Raw genomic sequence first — 14,608 nt, 5'->3', positions numbered from 1 at the left:
GGCGTGGAGGTAGACAGGAAAGGCAAGGAAGGAACAAGTTGGTTTCCGTTGCGAGAAGCCAATGCAGTCATCGATCCAATGTCTCAGCAGAGTGCTCCCTTCATTCCCATAGGAAGGAACGCCCACGTATTCTTGCTCTGGATAGACCATTATTGCCTTAGTTTGGGCAAGTTGAGCAGCCGGCACAAGTGGAGCCACCTGAGGTTGGATTCCAAGATTCAGTCATGGTAGCTACAACTAAGTGGAGAGCCCTACCCCTAGAGGTTAGGGATGTTTTTCATTTTCCACAGTGTTGTGCACAGCATAGGGATAACACCAGGTTTAGAGGAGATAGGGGCTATAGACCACAGTAGAACAATGACCTTAGTAAAGCCACTAGGAAGATCATACTGGCTACCTATGATGGCACGGGTGATACGAGTGCACAAGCTTGGGTGCACAAGTTGGATATCTATTTATCATTGAGACCTATGCCTGAGAGAGAGGCTATACAATTTGCGGTTTTGCATTTAGATTGGGTTTCCTATGATTGGTAGCACCATGGATTGGTCACCTAGGATCACGCCATGGTTCACTCCTATTGTGAATTAACTGAGCTGCTCATTGCTAGGTTTGATTGTAAAGACATAGAGCTTTACTATCGAGAGTTGGCACATATTAGGCAGATAGGGAACGTGGAGTCTTTTGTGAATGAGTTCCAACGTATTGCTGTCATGGTTTTGAACATGTCTCATACTTGTGTGATGCTGTTCATAGAGAGTTTGTAGGACAGACTGAAGGGACTAGTATGAGCATTCAGGCCAACCACCCTCAAGGAGGCCAGTAATGTTACATTTAGAGTGGACACCCCTCCGACTCCTTATCAGGTAGATAAGAAACCTTTCAAGGATTCTCGACATCCTCAGATGGCCAACACTTCCTAGTGTAGGGGCGAACCACCTTCTAGACCACCTAGGATGGACCAGAGTCGAGGAATGAGTTGAGGAGGAAGATACTATGCTTCTCCTGTAAGGAGCCATGGGAGCCTGGACGTCGTTGCCTTGGTAAAGGTAAGGTTCATTTGATAGAGGTGACATTTGAGATAGGCGATGAGGAGATACCTGATACTGATACTGAGGATAGTCAGGAAGAGGTTGAGCAGGATTCAAGTACACCCACAGTTAGAGTTAGACACTCCGGAGCCTTTGTCGTCAACTAAAGTGACTACGGTTGCTCTCTCCAGTTATCCTAGGTTTCATGCCTTTTGTTTGAAAGGTACATTGAGAGGCCAATAGGTTATGAGCTTAGTAGACACAAGTGCCAGACACAACTTTATTGACCAGAAGCTAGCTGATAGGCATGGGTTCCAATCTGAGGAGTTTGTTGGTTTTGGAGTGAAGGTTGCAGACAGTGTCGTTTTGAGTTGTACTCAGAGGATTCCTTAGCTTAGCATCCAGATGGGGGACTATACTTTGACAAATGATTTTATGTGTTAACGCTGGAGGATTATGATGTAGTTTTGGGCATGCAGTGGTTAAAGGGTATTGGCCGATACATCATTGACCACCATCGCATGCAGTTGGAGTTTCTTTCCAGAAGGAAGAAGACTATCTTGAAGGCAGCTTCAAACGGTAGTCATAAGAAGGTAACTTCCCACAAAATGGAGACTATCATTCATCATGATGACATACTTTGGGCTACATGTTGTTTTATGAGGTCCAAAATACCTACACCTCAAGATGGCAGGGCCTTCTTTCATGTAGGCATATAGCCAGTGATGGACCGACATCGTTGTGTCTTTGGTCACATACCTCCTAGTGTACCTCTTGATAGAGGTTTTGAGCATGGGATAGAGATGGAGGATGGGGCTAAGCTCGTGATTACTAACCCATATCGTCATCCTAGAGGATACAAGGATGAGATTGAGAGGACCATCCATGAGTTATTTGATATGGGATTCATTCGCCCTAGCTCTAGCCCTTTTGCTTCTTCTATGGTGCTTTTTAAGATAAGATAATATTAATGTCCACGAAAAACCAACAAGGTTTATGGGACTGAGCATACAAACAAAAGAGCCGACCAAAGCAGAAGCGCCAAACAGTGGCAAAGAAGGAACAAGAGCAATACACAAAAAAAAGAAGAAGACAAGGTAAGGACTAATGGTCCTTCCTTGTCACAAAGAAATCAGTAATAGAGGGGTAAACCCATGAACTATCCATAGTCTTAGAATGCCGTGTAAAGCCGCTGTAGAACTGTTGCTACCTAAAGAGACTGATGCCTGTGTCTAACTGATCTGGAATGAGAAGTATTGGAAGGCCTTTTTAAACCCCGTGGAGGAGACAAGGGAGAGAAAAAGACAGTAATGAGCTGGTTCGAAGTATGCCCCTGAGGTATAAAAGACTACAGGGTAATCTCTCGAAGATGGGTGGCCTCCTGAAGATAAAGTGCAAGACACCGCTGATCAATATAGCTGAAGATCATCGAAAGAGAACTGTCTCTAAAAAGGCAGTAAAATCTCCCTTTGATCTCACAGTAAAGAGGACATTGAAATAAGAAGTGGATCTCAGTCTCAACCTCTGCCAAAGTACACAACTGACAAACCCTATCAGCCTGATCCATACGGTGATCAGTTCGAGCCTTGAGGCGGTGAGAACCAACTCTAAATGAGCCTAAAGAAAACTGTAAGGCATGATTCCAGTGCCGATAGAGATAAGCAAGGCAAACAATAATACCATCTTGAATCACAAGAAAATGCTCAGCATAGAAGGCTATCCTAGGTCACAGACCTCTTGGGGGATTACTCCAGGTAGTGGTAATGTATTGTCTATAAATATCCTGTCTGACATGCTTATTCAACTCCTGACGTGAGGGGAGAAGATGAGTAGGAGCATCAAGTGAAAACTGGTATGGAGGAAGATGATCTATATCAATACCAATTGAACTCAACAAAGAGTTGGCCTGGGTGTACCAACAACGAGACCTAGTAGAGGTGTCAGATCTCAAAATCTCAACAGAAGAACAGTATGCCAGACAAGAGTATCTGTGCCAGTCAACACCTGACTCCATAAAACCACAAAGCCAATGAAGGAACCAAATCAAGTCAAAAATGACGGCAACTGTGAGAGGATGAGCTCCAAACTCAGCTAAAACAATGCTGTGAGGGGTGAGTCTATGGCCTCTTATGATACACCATAACATCAACGTCTGAACCCTCTCTATAGAAGCCTAATCGGAAGCAATAAGAGAATGCCCCCAAACCATCGAGCCATAGAGAACTGTCAGACGAACCAAGGAATCAAAAAGGGACAACTTGGACGAAATATCTTGCAAATGATGCTTGAAGCACTGTCTTTCTAGAAAAGCCAGAGAACCCATGCCCTTATTAACTCTGGATTGAATAGCTGGTCTCAAGCCAAAGCGTGGCCCTGAAAACTTCACATTAAGATACATATAAGAGGAAGTCATCTCAACCTCATGACCCTAAAAGAAGAAATGAAGATGAGAGGTCTTTAAATAGTTAAAGACCATAACCCGAGTCTTTGATAAATTGACCACAAGCTGTCGCTAATCACAAAAAGAAGCCAAACCATCCAGAAGTCTTTGCAAGCTATCGAGAGAATAGGCTAAGAGAACGACATCATCAGCAAAAAAGGAGAATGGAGATCAAAACTGAGGCAAATAACACCCATTCCTAGGTTGAGAGTTCACAAGGAAATCCTCCAACTCATCAATATACAAACCAAACAGAGTAGGAGAAAGAGGACAACCCTACTTCACCCCAATGGTGCTCTGAATTGGAACAGAAAAACCCTCTGGAGTCCTAAGCCTATCGGTTACCCTCTCATAAAGCCTCATAATAGTAGTTTGCAACATATTTGAGATCCCAATCTCCTGAAGTCTCTGAAATAAGGCCAACCTAGGGGCATAATCAAAAGCCTTGCGGAAGTCCACAAAGCAAAAACAGACCTTTTGAGAGCGATGTCTAGCCTCCTTAATGATAGCCCATAGCATGAAAACATGATCCATAATCTGATAGTTTGCCCGAAAACCAGCCTGCCCTTTAGCTATACAACATCTTCTATCAAGCTCACTAGATAACATGGTGTTCGGAGCAATGGCATAAAGTTTGGCAAAAGTATGTCTGATCATAATAGTTCTATAGTTACTTGGATCAGAAGCAGGTTCAGACTTGTGAATAGGGTAAACCACATGTCTAGACCAAGACTCAGGAAAGCCAGTGCAAACTACTCTGTTAAAGAGTGTAGGAAGGTAAGATCCAAGAACCAGAGCACCAAGTTTGAAAAGTTCAGCCTGGAAACCTTCTTCATTAGTTGCTCTGCTGCATCTCAAAGATCTGATGGCCTCCATAATACTGGAGTAGGATAATAAATGGAAACATGGAGGTGGAGTGGAGTGAAGAAGGGGCTGCCCAGGAATGTCATACATCATAATGATATGGGAGGTCAGAGAGTGGTAGTCAAGAGTAGAGGACGTAGGGGAGCAATGAGGGAAAAGGGCACGCCAAAAGATTTGGGGATTCTGAATAAGCATGGAGCAAAGGGTTCTGCATTGAAAAGAGGCACAATAACGCTTCTTGTGGTGAAGAAAACGGAGGTATGAAAGGCGCAGATGAGTGAAGGCAGGAGACTAAAACTCAAAGGCGATGTGAACAGAGCGGTGGAAAGCTTTGCAATCAAGGGGAAGAACAGTACTATTGCTGATGCACTTTCCAGGAAGCCATCACTTGCTGCCCTATGTTCATTGAGCGAGATTTCACCATATTGGAAGGTTCAACTTTTAGTTGAGTATTCAAAAAATCAACATGCTTGTGAGATCATGGATGGGTTGACATAGGATGACAGATATAGTGTAGTGGATAATGTCATCTACTACAATGGTAGGGTCTACCTTGTTCCTGAATCACAATTAAAGGAGCACGTTTTGCATGCTTACCATGATACTCCTATAGTAGGACACTTGGGTTATGGTAAGACCTATAGGGCAGTATGGGAGACATTCTCTTGGAAGAGTCTCAAGGATGATGTCTTATGCCATGTTCGTGAATGCATGACTTGTCAACAGAACAAGTCAGAGCATGTAATGTTCCCGTTATAAAATAAATCATTTATCAAACTATTGTAATGGGCTGATTGATTTTATGTATCTTAGACCCATTCTTATTTTGTTTCCGTAGTTTGTGTCGCCGTCGGCTATCTTTGTACACCGTCGAAAAATTTTCTCCAACGGGTATTTAAGCACGGCTTAGAGGTAGTCTTTACGTATACAATTTGGATTATTTCTTTGTACTGCGAATTCTAGTTGGGATTCTCTGTTGTTCAGCATTTTGGAAGTGAAAGATCTTCCCTATTTGGCTCTTCCGGTTTCAGTGGGATTCAACCCTCACCCTATTTTGTCGCCTATAGCACTTCGCTCGGATCTAGCAAATCGGAGCACTATTATCTTGCGAATTGATGAAGTCATTATTATCAAGTTCTCTTGCATTTGATGAATAAGGTATTTCACAAAGTGTTTTGTGTTTTCTCTCCTTGCATTTTACCTTCCACTCTATTGTCTGCAAATTACGCATTTCATTTCGTACTCACCCTCCTGTGCATTAATCATACGACCCTCTCTATTCCCTTATTGCCTCCTTGTATAGCTTACCACAATCCCTTGTATCCACCATATGGACCGCAACACGCCCTCCAAACAATCATATGGACTGTCCTACCAGTGTACAATTGTCCATCCTTGACGGTACAGCCTCCCTCTCCCACCGTACAACCATCATACCATACGGCCATTGTGACATCTCTTCCCACCGTACACCTAGACACCGTACGACCAACAATCTACTCCTGTACGACCTCACCCTTGTCAACTTACGGCTGGCCCACTTTCATTGTACAACCAAGACTATTGTTGTGCACAACCATAAAAATACAATACCGTACCACACCCTCCAATGAATTGATAGGCACGAAATTAGAAACTAGTGAATGTTTTGTCTTCCTCAGGGTTGGAATATTACAGAGCATACTTTTTTGGCTGGATTGTTGCAACCTTTTCCTATATCAGAGCAGAAGTGGACAGGGATATCTATGGACTTCATTACAGGTCTTCCTCGAGTTCAAAAGGACTATATTTATGTTGTGGTGGATAGGTTGACTAAGTATGCCCACTTCTTTCCTATTGCAGTAGACTTCACAGCTTCACAAGTAGCTGAGTTGTTTTTCAGAGAGATATTTAGACTCCATGGTCTCCCCAAGACCATAGTGAGTGACAAGGACAACATGTTCATGAATTCCTTCTGGTAGGAACTTTTCAAGCTAGTAGGTACAGAGTTGACCCCTAGCACTAGCTACCATCCTCAGATAGATGGACAGACTAAGGTAGTTAATAAGTGGGTGGAGGGGTATTTGCGCAACTATGTGTTAGGGCAGCAGAAGCCATGGGTGTGTTGGTCATATTTGGGCGAATAGTGTTATAATACTATGCACCACATGTCCATTGACATAACTCCCTTCAGAACTCTTTATAAATACGAGACATTATCTTTTGTAGATTTGTCTTTCAGTGACAACAGAGTTCCCTCGGCACAAGATTGGTTGCAAGAGAACCAAGATATCATGAGATCTCGTAGGGAGAACTTGCAACATGCTCAGAATCAACAAAAGATGTACATTGATTGACATAGGATGGAGAGAGCATTCCTTTGTCTACAACCTTATAGATAGAGCACCCTTAAACGGGGAGGAGCTGAAAAGCTCAAGCCTCATTTTTATGGACCTTACAAAGTACTCAGGCGAGTTCGAGAGGTGGCCTATGAGATTGAGTTACGACCAGATAGTAGGGTTCATAATGTGTTCCATGTGTCATGCTTGAAGAAGGCACTAGGCCAACATATTACAACATTATGCGATTTACCTCCTTTGGATGAAGAGGGTAAATTGACTTTGGTCCCAAAGGAGATTATGGAGGTCAGGGGGAGACAATTGAGGAGTAAGATGATTCGGGAGTACTTGGTGTGCTGGAGAGGTCTACCCATAGAGGACGCCACCTGGGAGGGTAAGTCCATTTTGCAACATCTAGCATTGCAGTTGCTTGTGGCCAAGCATCTCCGAGAGAGGAGGACTGTCATGTCCCCTCTCTAGTCTGACTAACGAAGTCATGAGAGTTGGCCTATTATTGGAGTCTCGTAGGCTAGCAGTGGCGAATAGACACTCATACTAGATACTCAGTGACCAAAGTTGGTTCTATAGTCAGTTTGAGAGCCAGTTGGGGAAGTTCCTTAATTTCAAGGATTTTCCTAAAATTTAGGAGGTTGTGGCCATGATCAGATTTGAGGCTCCTCAAGACCAGTATACAGTTTTAGTTTCAGGGTGATAGGGTGTATTCCGTAGTTTCATGGAGCATCCCTAGTTTTTAGGTATGGAATTGCCAGTTGGCCCACATCGCCCGTCATCAGTCACAGGCAGGTGACAGAACCCGTTCATTGATTATTTGGTTGGTTTGGTTTTCCAATTGAATTTGGTTTTCTAGTTGAATCAAAGGAAACATTTTTAATATTTCCTAAGTTTGCATTTAAAGACCCATGTTTATATAGCTAATTGTAGTAATAAGGGGATTTTGGCTTCATCTAGTTAGGTAGACCTATGTGTTATAGGTCGTTGGAAAGGTCTTGAATTGTAATAACTTATTTTTCACATTTGGAGACCTCCAGACACCTAAAATTATGTTATTTGAGGAAATGAGTGTTTTTCCTATACATAAAAGCCTTCTAATTGAGAAGATGCTATTTTATAATAAAGGGAAAGACATATTCTCGCTTTAGGGTTCGATTGGCTTTTAGAGGGAGATAAAAGGAGATGTTGGCTCATTTTTTCATTATCTTTTACATCTTCATGCTTGGTATTTGTGATTTTTCTCCGAGGAGCGATTCTAGAGGACTGGGACGCAAACCCTAGCGCCTGGCTATTGGGACGCAAACCCCAATAGATGGTTTCAGCAACATTCTACAGTATTGTTTCAACAGTTGACAAAGATTGTTAAGTTCAGCGTTTGGGGGTGGTTGTGCATTGCACGTTGAGGGTCTTGTTGAGCACATTGGGATCTTCTTGTTGCCTTGGTGTGACTATAGCAGTCGTGCAACTGCCTTTCAGCTGGCACATGATTTATTGGTTGGCATATGTCAGCCATCTCTACCGTTTTGGTGCATGGCTGATCCATTCTTACAGTTGGTGTCTTCATTCCTTGTTTGTAAACACCTTTGCTGGTATACTGATTACATATCTTGCCTGGTATGATTTGTAGCTATTTTGGTTGACTCATTATTATATTATTTGCTGCTGTTAATTATTGTTTTACTTATATCTGGAAAATACAAAAAAGAAGAAACAATCTTTTTGCAACTTCTGTCTAATTCTCTAAGACCACAAGGAAAGCACAGGAAAATCTATTATTTTAATTAAAATTTACAGAAGTTCAGTGAAAGGATCATTTTGGGATCTTTCACTAATAGCTATTTATGTTGATTTTTTTTAATAATAAATAATCAAAACATCTAAAGTAAAAGTGTGTATCAGCTTATTGTTCTAACCTGAGAAAGACACTGATAGGTTTTCTATTTTGAGCTTGTTAACATTGCATACTCAAAATGTACTTACACAAATGTACACAATATATAGATGCTAATTTAACTTTAAGTTTTTGTCTACAAATAAGTTTACGGTTTACCTTCAAGTATGTAAAGTGCTTCTAACTTATACAACACATCTATTATGTTTTGTGCACACCAAAAAATGCAAACTAAAATGCTAATAACAATTCTTCAAATATGTTTTGATCTTCCTTCACTGTCCCCTATCATAAATGTTAATTCAATTATAGTTCAGCATCATGTTTTTTTTGACATGATTATAATTAGATTATCAGAACAGCCTGCTATATTGACAGCACTATTCTATTCTGAATGCATAAGAAACTATACTAGAGTTAATAATCAGTATGTATGACATGGAAAATTGGGTACATGTTATTTTAACAACTCAAATTTACAGGCAGGAAATGAAATGCCCTATAGATGTTTTTCTCATTCTTACAGTTCTAAATTTCAACATGATTGCTTAAACAAACAGTTATAAATATACACAGAGTTTCAGCCTGCTTACCCAAAGCATTCAGAAGAAACTCTAATGCTCTTCCTTTGTCCCACTCTATGGAAGGGCGAAGTTCTAAAACCTGTTGTACTTTCTCAAAATTAGAAAGCCAAACAAATATTTTCCATATATTTTTAATTTTTTAAGGAAAATTATTGGCTAAAACAAGATTTCCCAGGAATCAGTACTGGGTGTAAATATTTATTTTTTATAGAGGTCCACTAGAAATTGATAAATGCCATCTTTCAAGAAAGCAACATTACTATTTCTGAATCAAACCATCTTTGTATTCACCTTACGTCCCTGAGTCATACTTAGACCTGGATATGCATGAAGTACAGAACGAACTTCTTCAGCAAGATCTCCCCAGATCTGAAAATAAAAACATAAAACAAATTCAGTAGCAATCTTTAGGGAAATCTATAAATGGTGGAACAGAAAAAATACAGTTTAGTAGATTTCATGTAATTAGTTCACTTAGAAAAAGTATCTTTATAAACTAATCATTAAATTTATAAGCAATAAATTAATTCTCAGGAAAACAATATTGTAGCAAATCTTTGTTCAACAATTCTTTTTACAAATGAACATTTTAGCGAGAAACTGTTTCTCAGGAAAACGATATTGTAGCAAATCTTTGTTCAACAATTCTTTCTACAAATGAACATTTTAGTGAGAAACTGTTTCTCAGGAAAACAATATTGTAGCAAATCTTTGTTCAACAATTCTTTTTACAAATAAACATTTTAGCGAGAAAATGTTTCCCAGGCAAATATTATTGTGGAATATATTTTTCAAGAAAATATTGATCCAATATTAATACCAATGGTAAAGAAAGGGTGCATCTATCTTTTAGTAGTAGTGAATCAGTTCAGTAAAATGTGTGTTCTTATTCCATATAGAGAGTAAAGATGTAGCTGAGCTGTCATTTGCATTTATGGGTGCATCTCAATTTGCTAGTAAGTATCATTTCACATTGTAAGTTGGAATTTTTGGGGAAGTTTTGGTGCACAAAAAATGGATACCCAGTTGAAAAGATAAACAGCATTCCATCCCAAGTGCCATGCCACTCCAATCCTGTCATGACGAGAAGGAAACTAACAATATTTGTATCATGTGTATACTTCATTTAGACTCTGTGTCCTCAGGCATTTATCTGTATATTTCATGTGCATGCTTCATGCCTTGAATTCTTCATTACGGATATTTATGCCTCGATGACTATGCATTTGCGACATGTTTGAGGTGTTTTCAGCAAGTTATTCCATGTGTGAGTACTTATAACTGTTTATATAGCTATATTCTTGCTTTTCAAATAAAAATGAGGTGAACATGTTCCATTCTTGACACAAAACATTCTACATGTATGTCATGCTTCTATTTCTCATCTTATTATGTGAAAAACACACCACATCTGTCATATCTCGCCATAGTGGATTAGATGAAATACTAGAAAATGGTCTTATTATTTAACACTTCACAATCTTCTACAAGCAAAGAATATATCAATTAAGTTTGGAACTGTTGAGACATGGGAGCTTTGTGAATGTTATGATCCATGGTCATCAGGCCTCTGTATTTATCACAGCTCAGACATATCAAGGTGTAAGTCAAATTCTTGGTACGTGATTGCTGAATACAGACAACTACCATTCAGAATTATTGTTCAGAGTTTGGACTGTGGAATAAGACATCTATATTATGATAACCAAATTAGTAATGAAAGTGCAAGGTCTAATGGATTAAACATTAATGTTCCACCCAAGGATCTCTCAAACTAATCACAAGATCAATTGATTGATAAGCAGTAATTAAGCAATATAGATTGAATAACTATTAATTATGAAAAGGTATGATGAGGAGTTCATGCCAAAAATTTTGAATCACCAAATTGGATCCTATATCATTCCAAGTAAGAATGGTTCTTTGAGACAGCTGAGTTTGATCAGCATGCCACAAGAAGGAAAACAATTAAAAATACTATCATGTTTGGTTAGGGTAAGAATATGAAGGGCATGCATTGTTGTGGAGTTGGGAAGGAAATTTTGACAATTTTATGTGACTTGAGTTGCACATAATATGGAACTAGGTGTAATGTCCCCTTTTTCGCGAGTGTCATTCTTTTGAGGATCAGTGGCTAGCCTATTTCCTGACCCTCATAGGCTAGTGGAGTTGTTCAGAGTGTCCAGTTGGTAGAGCCATAAGCCAATTCCCAATCCAGTTGTCAGGGATGTTCAGGATCACTCTTCGTTTGAATCAAATTGGCATACTTAATATTTATAGCAAGTGTCAATTTTAGGAAAACTCAGGGTTTCTATCTTTAGCAGGGAGCTTGGACAGTAGGATGGCAGTATTGAGATTGGGTATCGTTGACTGGAGCAGTTATTCAGAGACTTACTATTTATAGCAAGTGAATGTAAGGTTAATGCTATATTTGGTAGGGCACCTGGACTCTGGTATGCACAATGTTTGATCCATTCATCAGTTGGCTCAGTTTGACGGACTTTCTAACATGTTGCTTGTTTTTGCAGTGCACCTGGACTTAGTATTGGTAGTGTTCATTAGTTGATTAAGTGGAATAAGTTTATTGGCTTGGGTTTAGGGTATTAGTTATCTATAAAGAAATATTTACTAATAATTGAATATTAAAAGTTGGAATATAAATATTTTATTTAAGTGGGGCCAATTGACTTTTATAAGTGCATTAAATAATTGTCATAAAGAGGGGACCTATTTATGTATTTATTATTTCCCGAAGTCAATGCAGGACATTAAAAAGACATCAATAATGGTTATTAATTGTATTATGAGAGTTGGCACCAAAGTTGAAGGAATTAATTAATTTATTATAAAGTCAACTTTGCATCAAAAAGCAAATATAATAAAAAGCAAGTTATGGATTTAAGTTATTAAAAGTGTGAGTGAAGCTTTGGGTCAACTTCCTCTTGGCATTTATAAAATCCTTCATTGCTGAAGATGAATTCAGTCTATTGTGCATTTGTTTTTGTTGATATTTAGGGTGAAGAGAAGAAACAAGAATTTGAAGAATTTCAGCATGACGGAATTGTGAATTCTACACAGCTTCAAAACTTTGAAATGGTTGAAACTACACCAATGAATTGTACAAGTGCTTTGGCTTCAAACAGAGGCCAAGGGTGGTTCAACTGTTAGCAGAAATTGGTGTTTAGAAGTCAGTTTCATTTCAGAATTGTTAGCAAGGGCATAATGCTTCAGCCCATATATGGTTCAGCATTTTGAGTTATTGCAGGTTGCAGGTCATATAGAGAAGCAGCAGATTGTTATAGGATAGTGTTTGGAGTTTGGGTGGCTTGTTTTTTAATTTTACTGGGTGCTTCTCACACATTTTCCAGCCCAAGCATCACTTCCTACAGAAACCACGTTTCATGAGTGGTGTCTGCAATAATCAGTGATCAAACTCAGGTTTTCATTATTGTTGATTAATCTCATTTCTCAAATTCCAATGACTGTTGTTGTATGCAATCAGATTTCTTATTGAATAAAATTGGGATAAATTTTGTTTGGATCTAGAAAGCAAGTAGTTTATTTCATGCATTGTTATATGTTAAGAAATTGCAAAACCTTTCAAATACAAACAATCAAACATATTTACATCAAAAAATTAGAACTTAAACATTGCATGCCAACTGTTTGACGAAATGTTGGAAGGGCAAAATTTTGCTTCAAAGTTAGAACCAGCAGGGGTTCTTACAGTGGTAGCAGTGTGGTTTCTTGCAATCCTGTGGAGGAAGCCTCTTGCATTCAGGAGAAAGGGTTTGTGTGAATCATGGGTAAAACAAAATCTATACAGGATCTTATGCCAGAGTCATACCTGCTTTGCAGGATTATAATAATGCCTTTCCAAATTATAAAATAAATTTATCGGGATTTTTACAACATCTGGAGCTTCTAGATCTTTCATTTGTGAAGAAAAAGGAGACAAACACTTATTCAAATAACAACAAAAGTTCTGATTTTTATAACAGCAGTCATAATGGTGAGCCTATGTCTAAGATAACACCCCTTCCATGTGTGAAAGATGGTTACATGGAGTTTCCCAGTATTGACACTTGTGATTTGCAAATGTGGGCCAAAGAAAATCTGATTTCATAAATTAGACTTGAGAAAATGAATCAGAAAAATCATCTATTGGTAATATGTCCCAGTATCGTGACTTATAGGAACCTGCAATTTCATTTGAAGCAGAAGTGGGTGTAGAGATGGTCAGACTCTTTACTAGTTGAACCATCTTTCGAGGTGCATAGTAGTAGAACCTTGTTTGATGATGCGTGTACTGATGATAGCACACATAATGTTGATGAGGTGAGTGTTGTGGACACAACATCCTTTCATAGTGCAATTTTTGATTCCTTGCATAAGTGCCATGAATTTCAGAGACATCATTTGGTTGGGTAAAGAAAGGTGAATAACAATCAGATTGCCACAACCATTGAGCATTTTGATGTTGGTCATCAGATGTTGGCTACCTATAGTTGGGGTACTCCTTTGATGGATGAACATTATGACGGTAGCTTTTCCCTTGCAGAGTTTCATACACTTGGAGAAGCTACCAAGATAATTAAACAATATTATGCAGTTATTGGCTGATGGAGACTACCTTCTTGAGTGGGGTTACTCTTACTATGATGTATTGAGAGGAAAGGAAGATGAAGTGGATGAGCTCACCCATGAGTTAGAAGGGACTAGGGATTCATTGGTGAGAGCACAATTAGCCTTTCACGAGCCTCAATCATAGATCGAGAAGCTTATCATGGAGTTGAGTCAGGTACAGTCCTCATCAGCTACAGGCACAATGTGATTCTCTACAATGAGAGTTTGTGATGAGCTTATACCCATGAGCTATATTTGTGTGCCAGTTGAGGATGTGGCCACACTTATCACCATTATAGCTGCATTTGATATAGATTGGATGAATGCATTTGTAGAGGGAAGAAAAGAACCACATGTTGCATCAAGTTCTTTCGTGGTTACATTCATTACAGGAGATGTCAGTGATGAGTTAACCGATAGAGCTTATATTTAGGACTATGACAATAGAACTTGACCAAGGTGGGAGCCTTTTGTCAGGACTGCATAGGGAGGAGAGCTCTTCACTACTTTTATGATCCACATATAAAGGATTTGATGATGCATGATGCATCAGTGTGGATTGGTCCAGAGTGGTATCATCATTTTGGGATGAGTATTTTCCATTCGTGGAATGTGAGATCAATGGTTGCAAGTTGGATTGCTTACAAAGTCAGCTCATTCATGGGAGCCTTCTAGAGAATGGAGATAGTGTAGTGATACAAACAATTTTAGATGTTCTTATTTCAATAGTACAAATGGATGTAAGTCCAATGTGCTTTAAGACCTAAGTGATGACAGGGCTAACACCACAGTTTGGGTGGGTCTCATTGACTGGTTTCATCCCTTTGCGCATGATGAAGTTG

The 14,608-nt window shown here is 39.2% G+C and overlaps 1 protein-coding gene across 5 annotated transcripts in view; it reads right to left on the bottom strand.

Moving 5' to 3' along the window:
- LOC149575597 (putative trehalose-phosphate phosphatase C) overlaps positions 1–14,608 on the bottom strand; it is a 337,875-nt gene that overhangs the window by 89,007 nt on the left and 234,260 nt on the right. For all 5 annotated transcript variants that reach the window (XM_089815362.1, XM_089815363.1, XM_089815361.1 and 2 more), the window contains 2 exons: positions 9,432–9,509; positions 9,150–9,219 (listed from right to left, as the gene is read on the bottom strand). In XM_089815362.1, the coding sequence (XP_089671488.1) occupies positions 9,150–9,219; positions 9,432–9,509 (148 nt within the window). The remainder of the gene's footprint in view (positions 1–9,149; positions 9,220–9,431; positions 9,510–14,608) is intronic.

The sequence above is a fragment of the Cupressus sempervirens genome, chromosome 2, assembly GCF_028749045.1.
Source record: "Cupressus sempervirens isolate cs-2001-9-10 chromosome 2, ASM2874904v1, whole genome shotgun sequence".
In the NCBI taxonomy this organism is placed as follows: Eukaryota; Viridiplantae; Streptophyta; class Pinopsida; order Cupressales; family Cupressaceae; genus Cupressus; species Cupressus sempervirens.
Note: the sequence above shows the minus strand (reverse complement) of the source record. Positions and strands in the feature narration are given on the sequence as shown.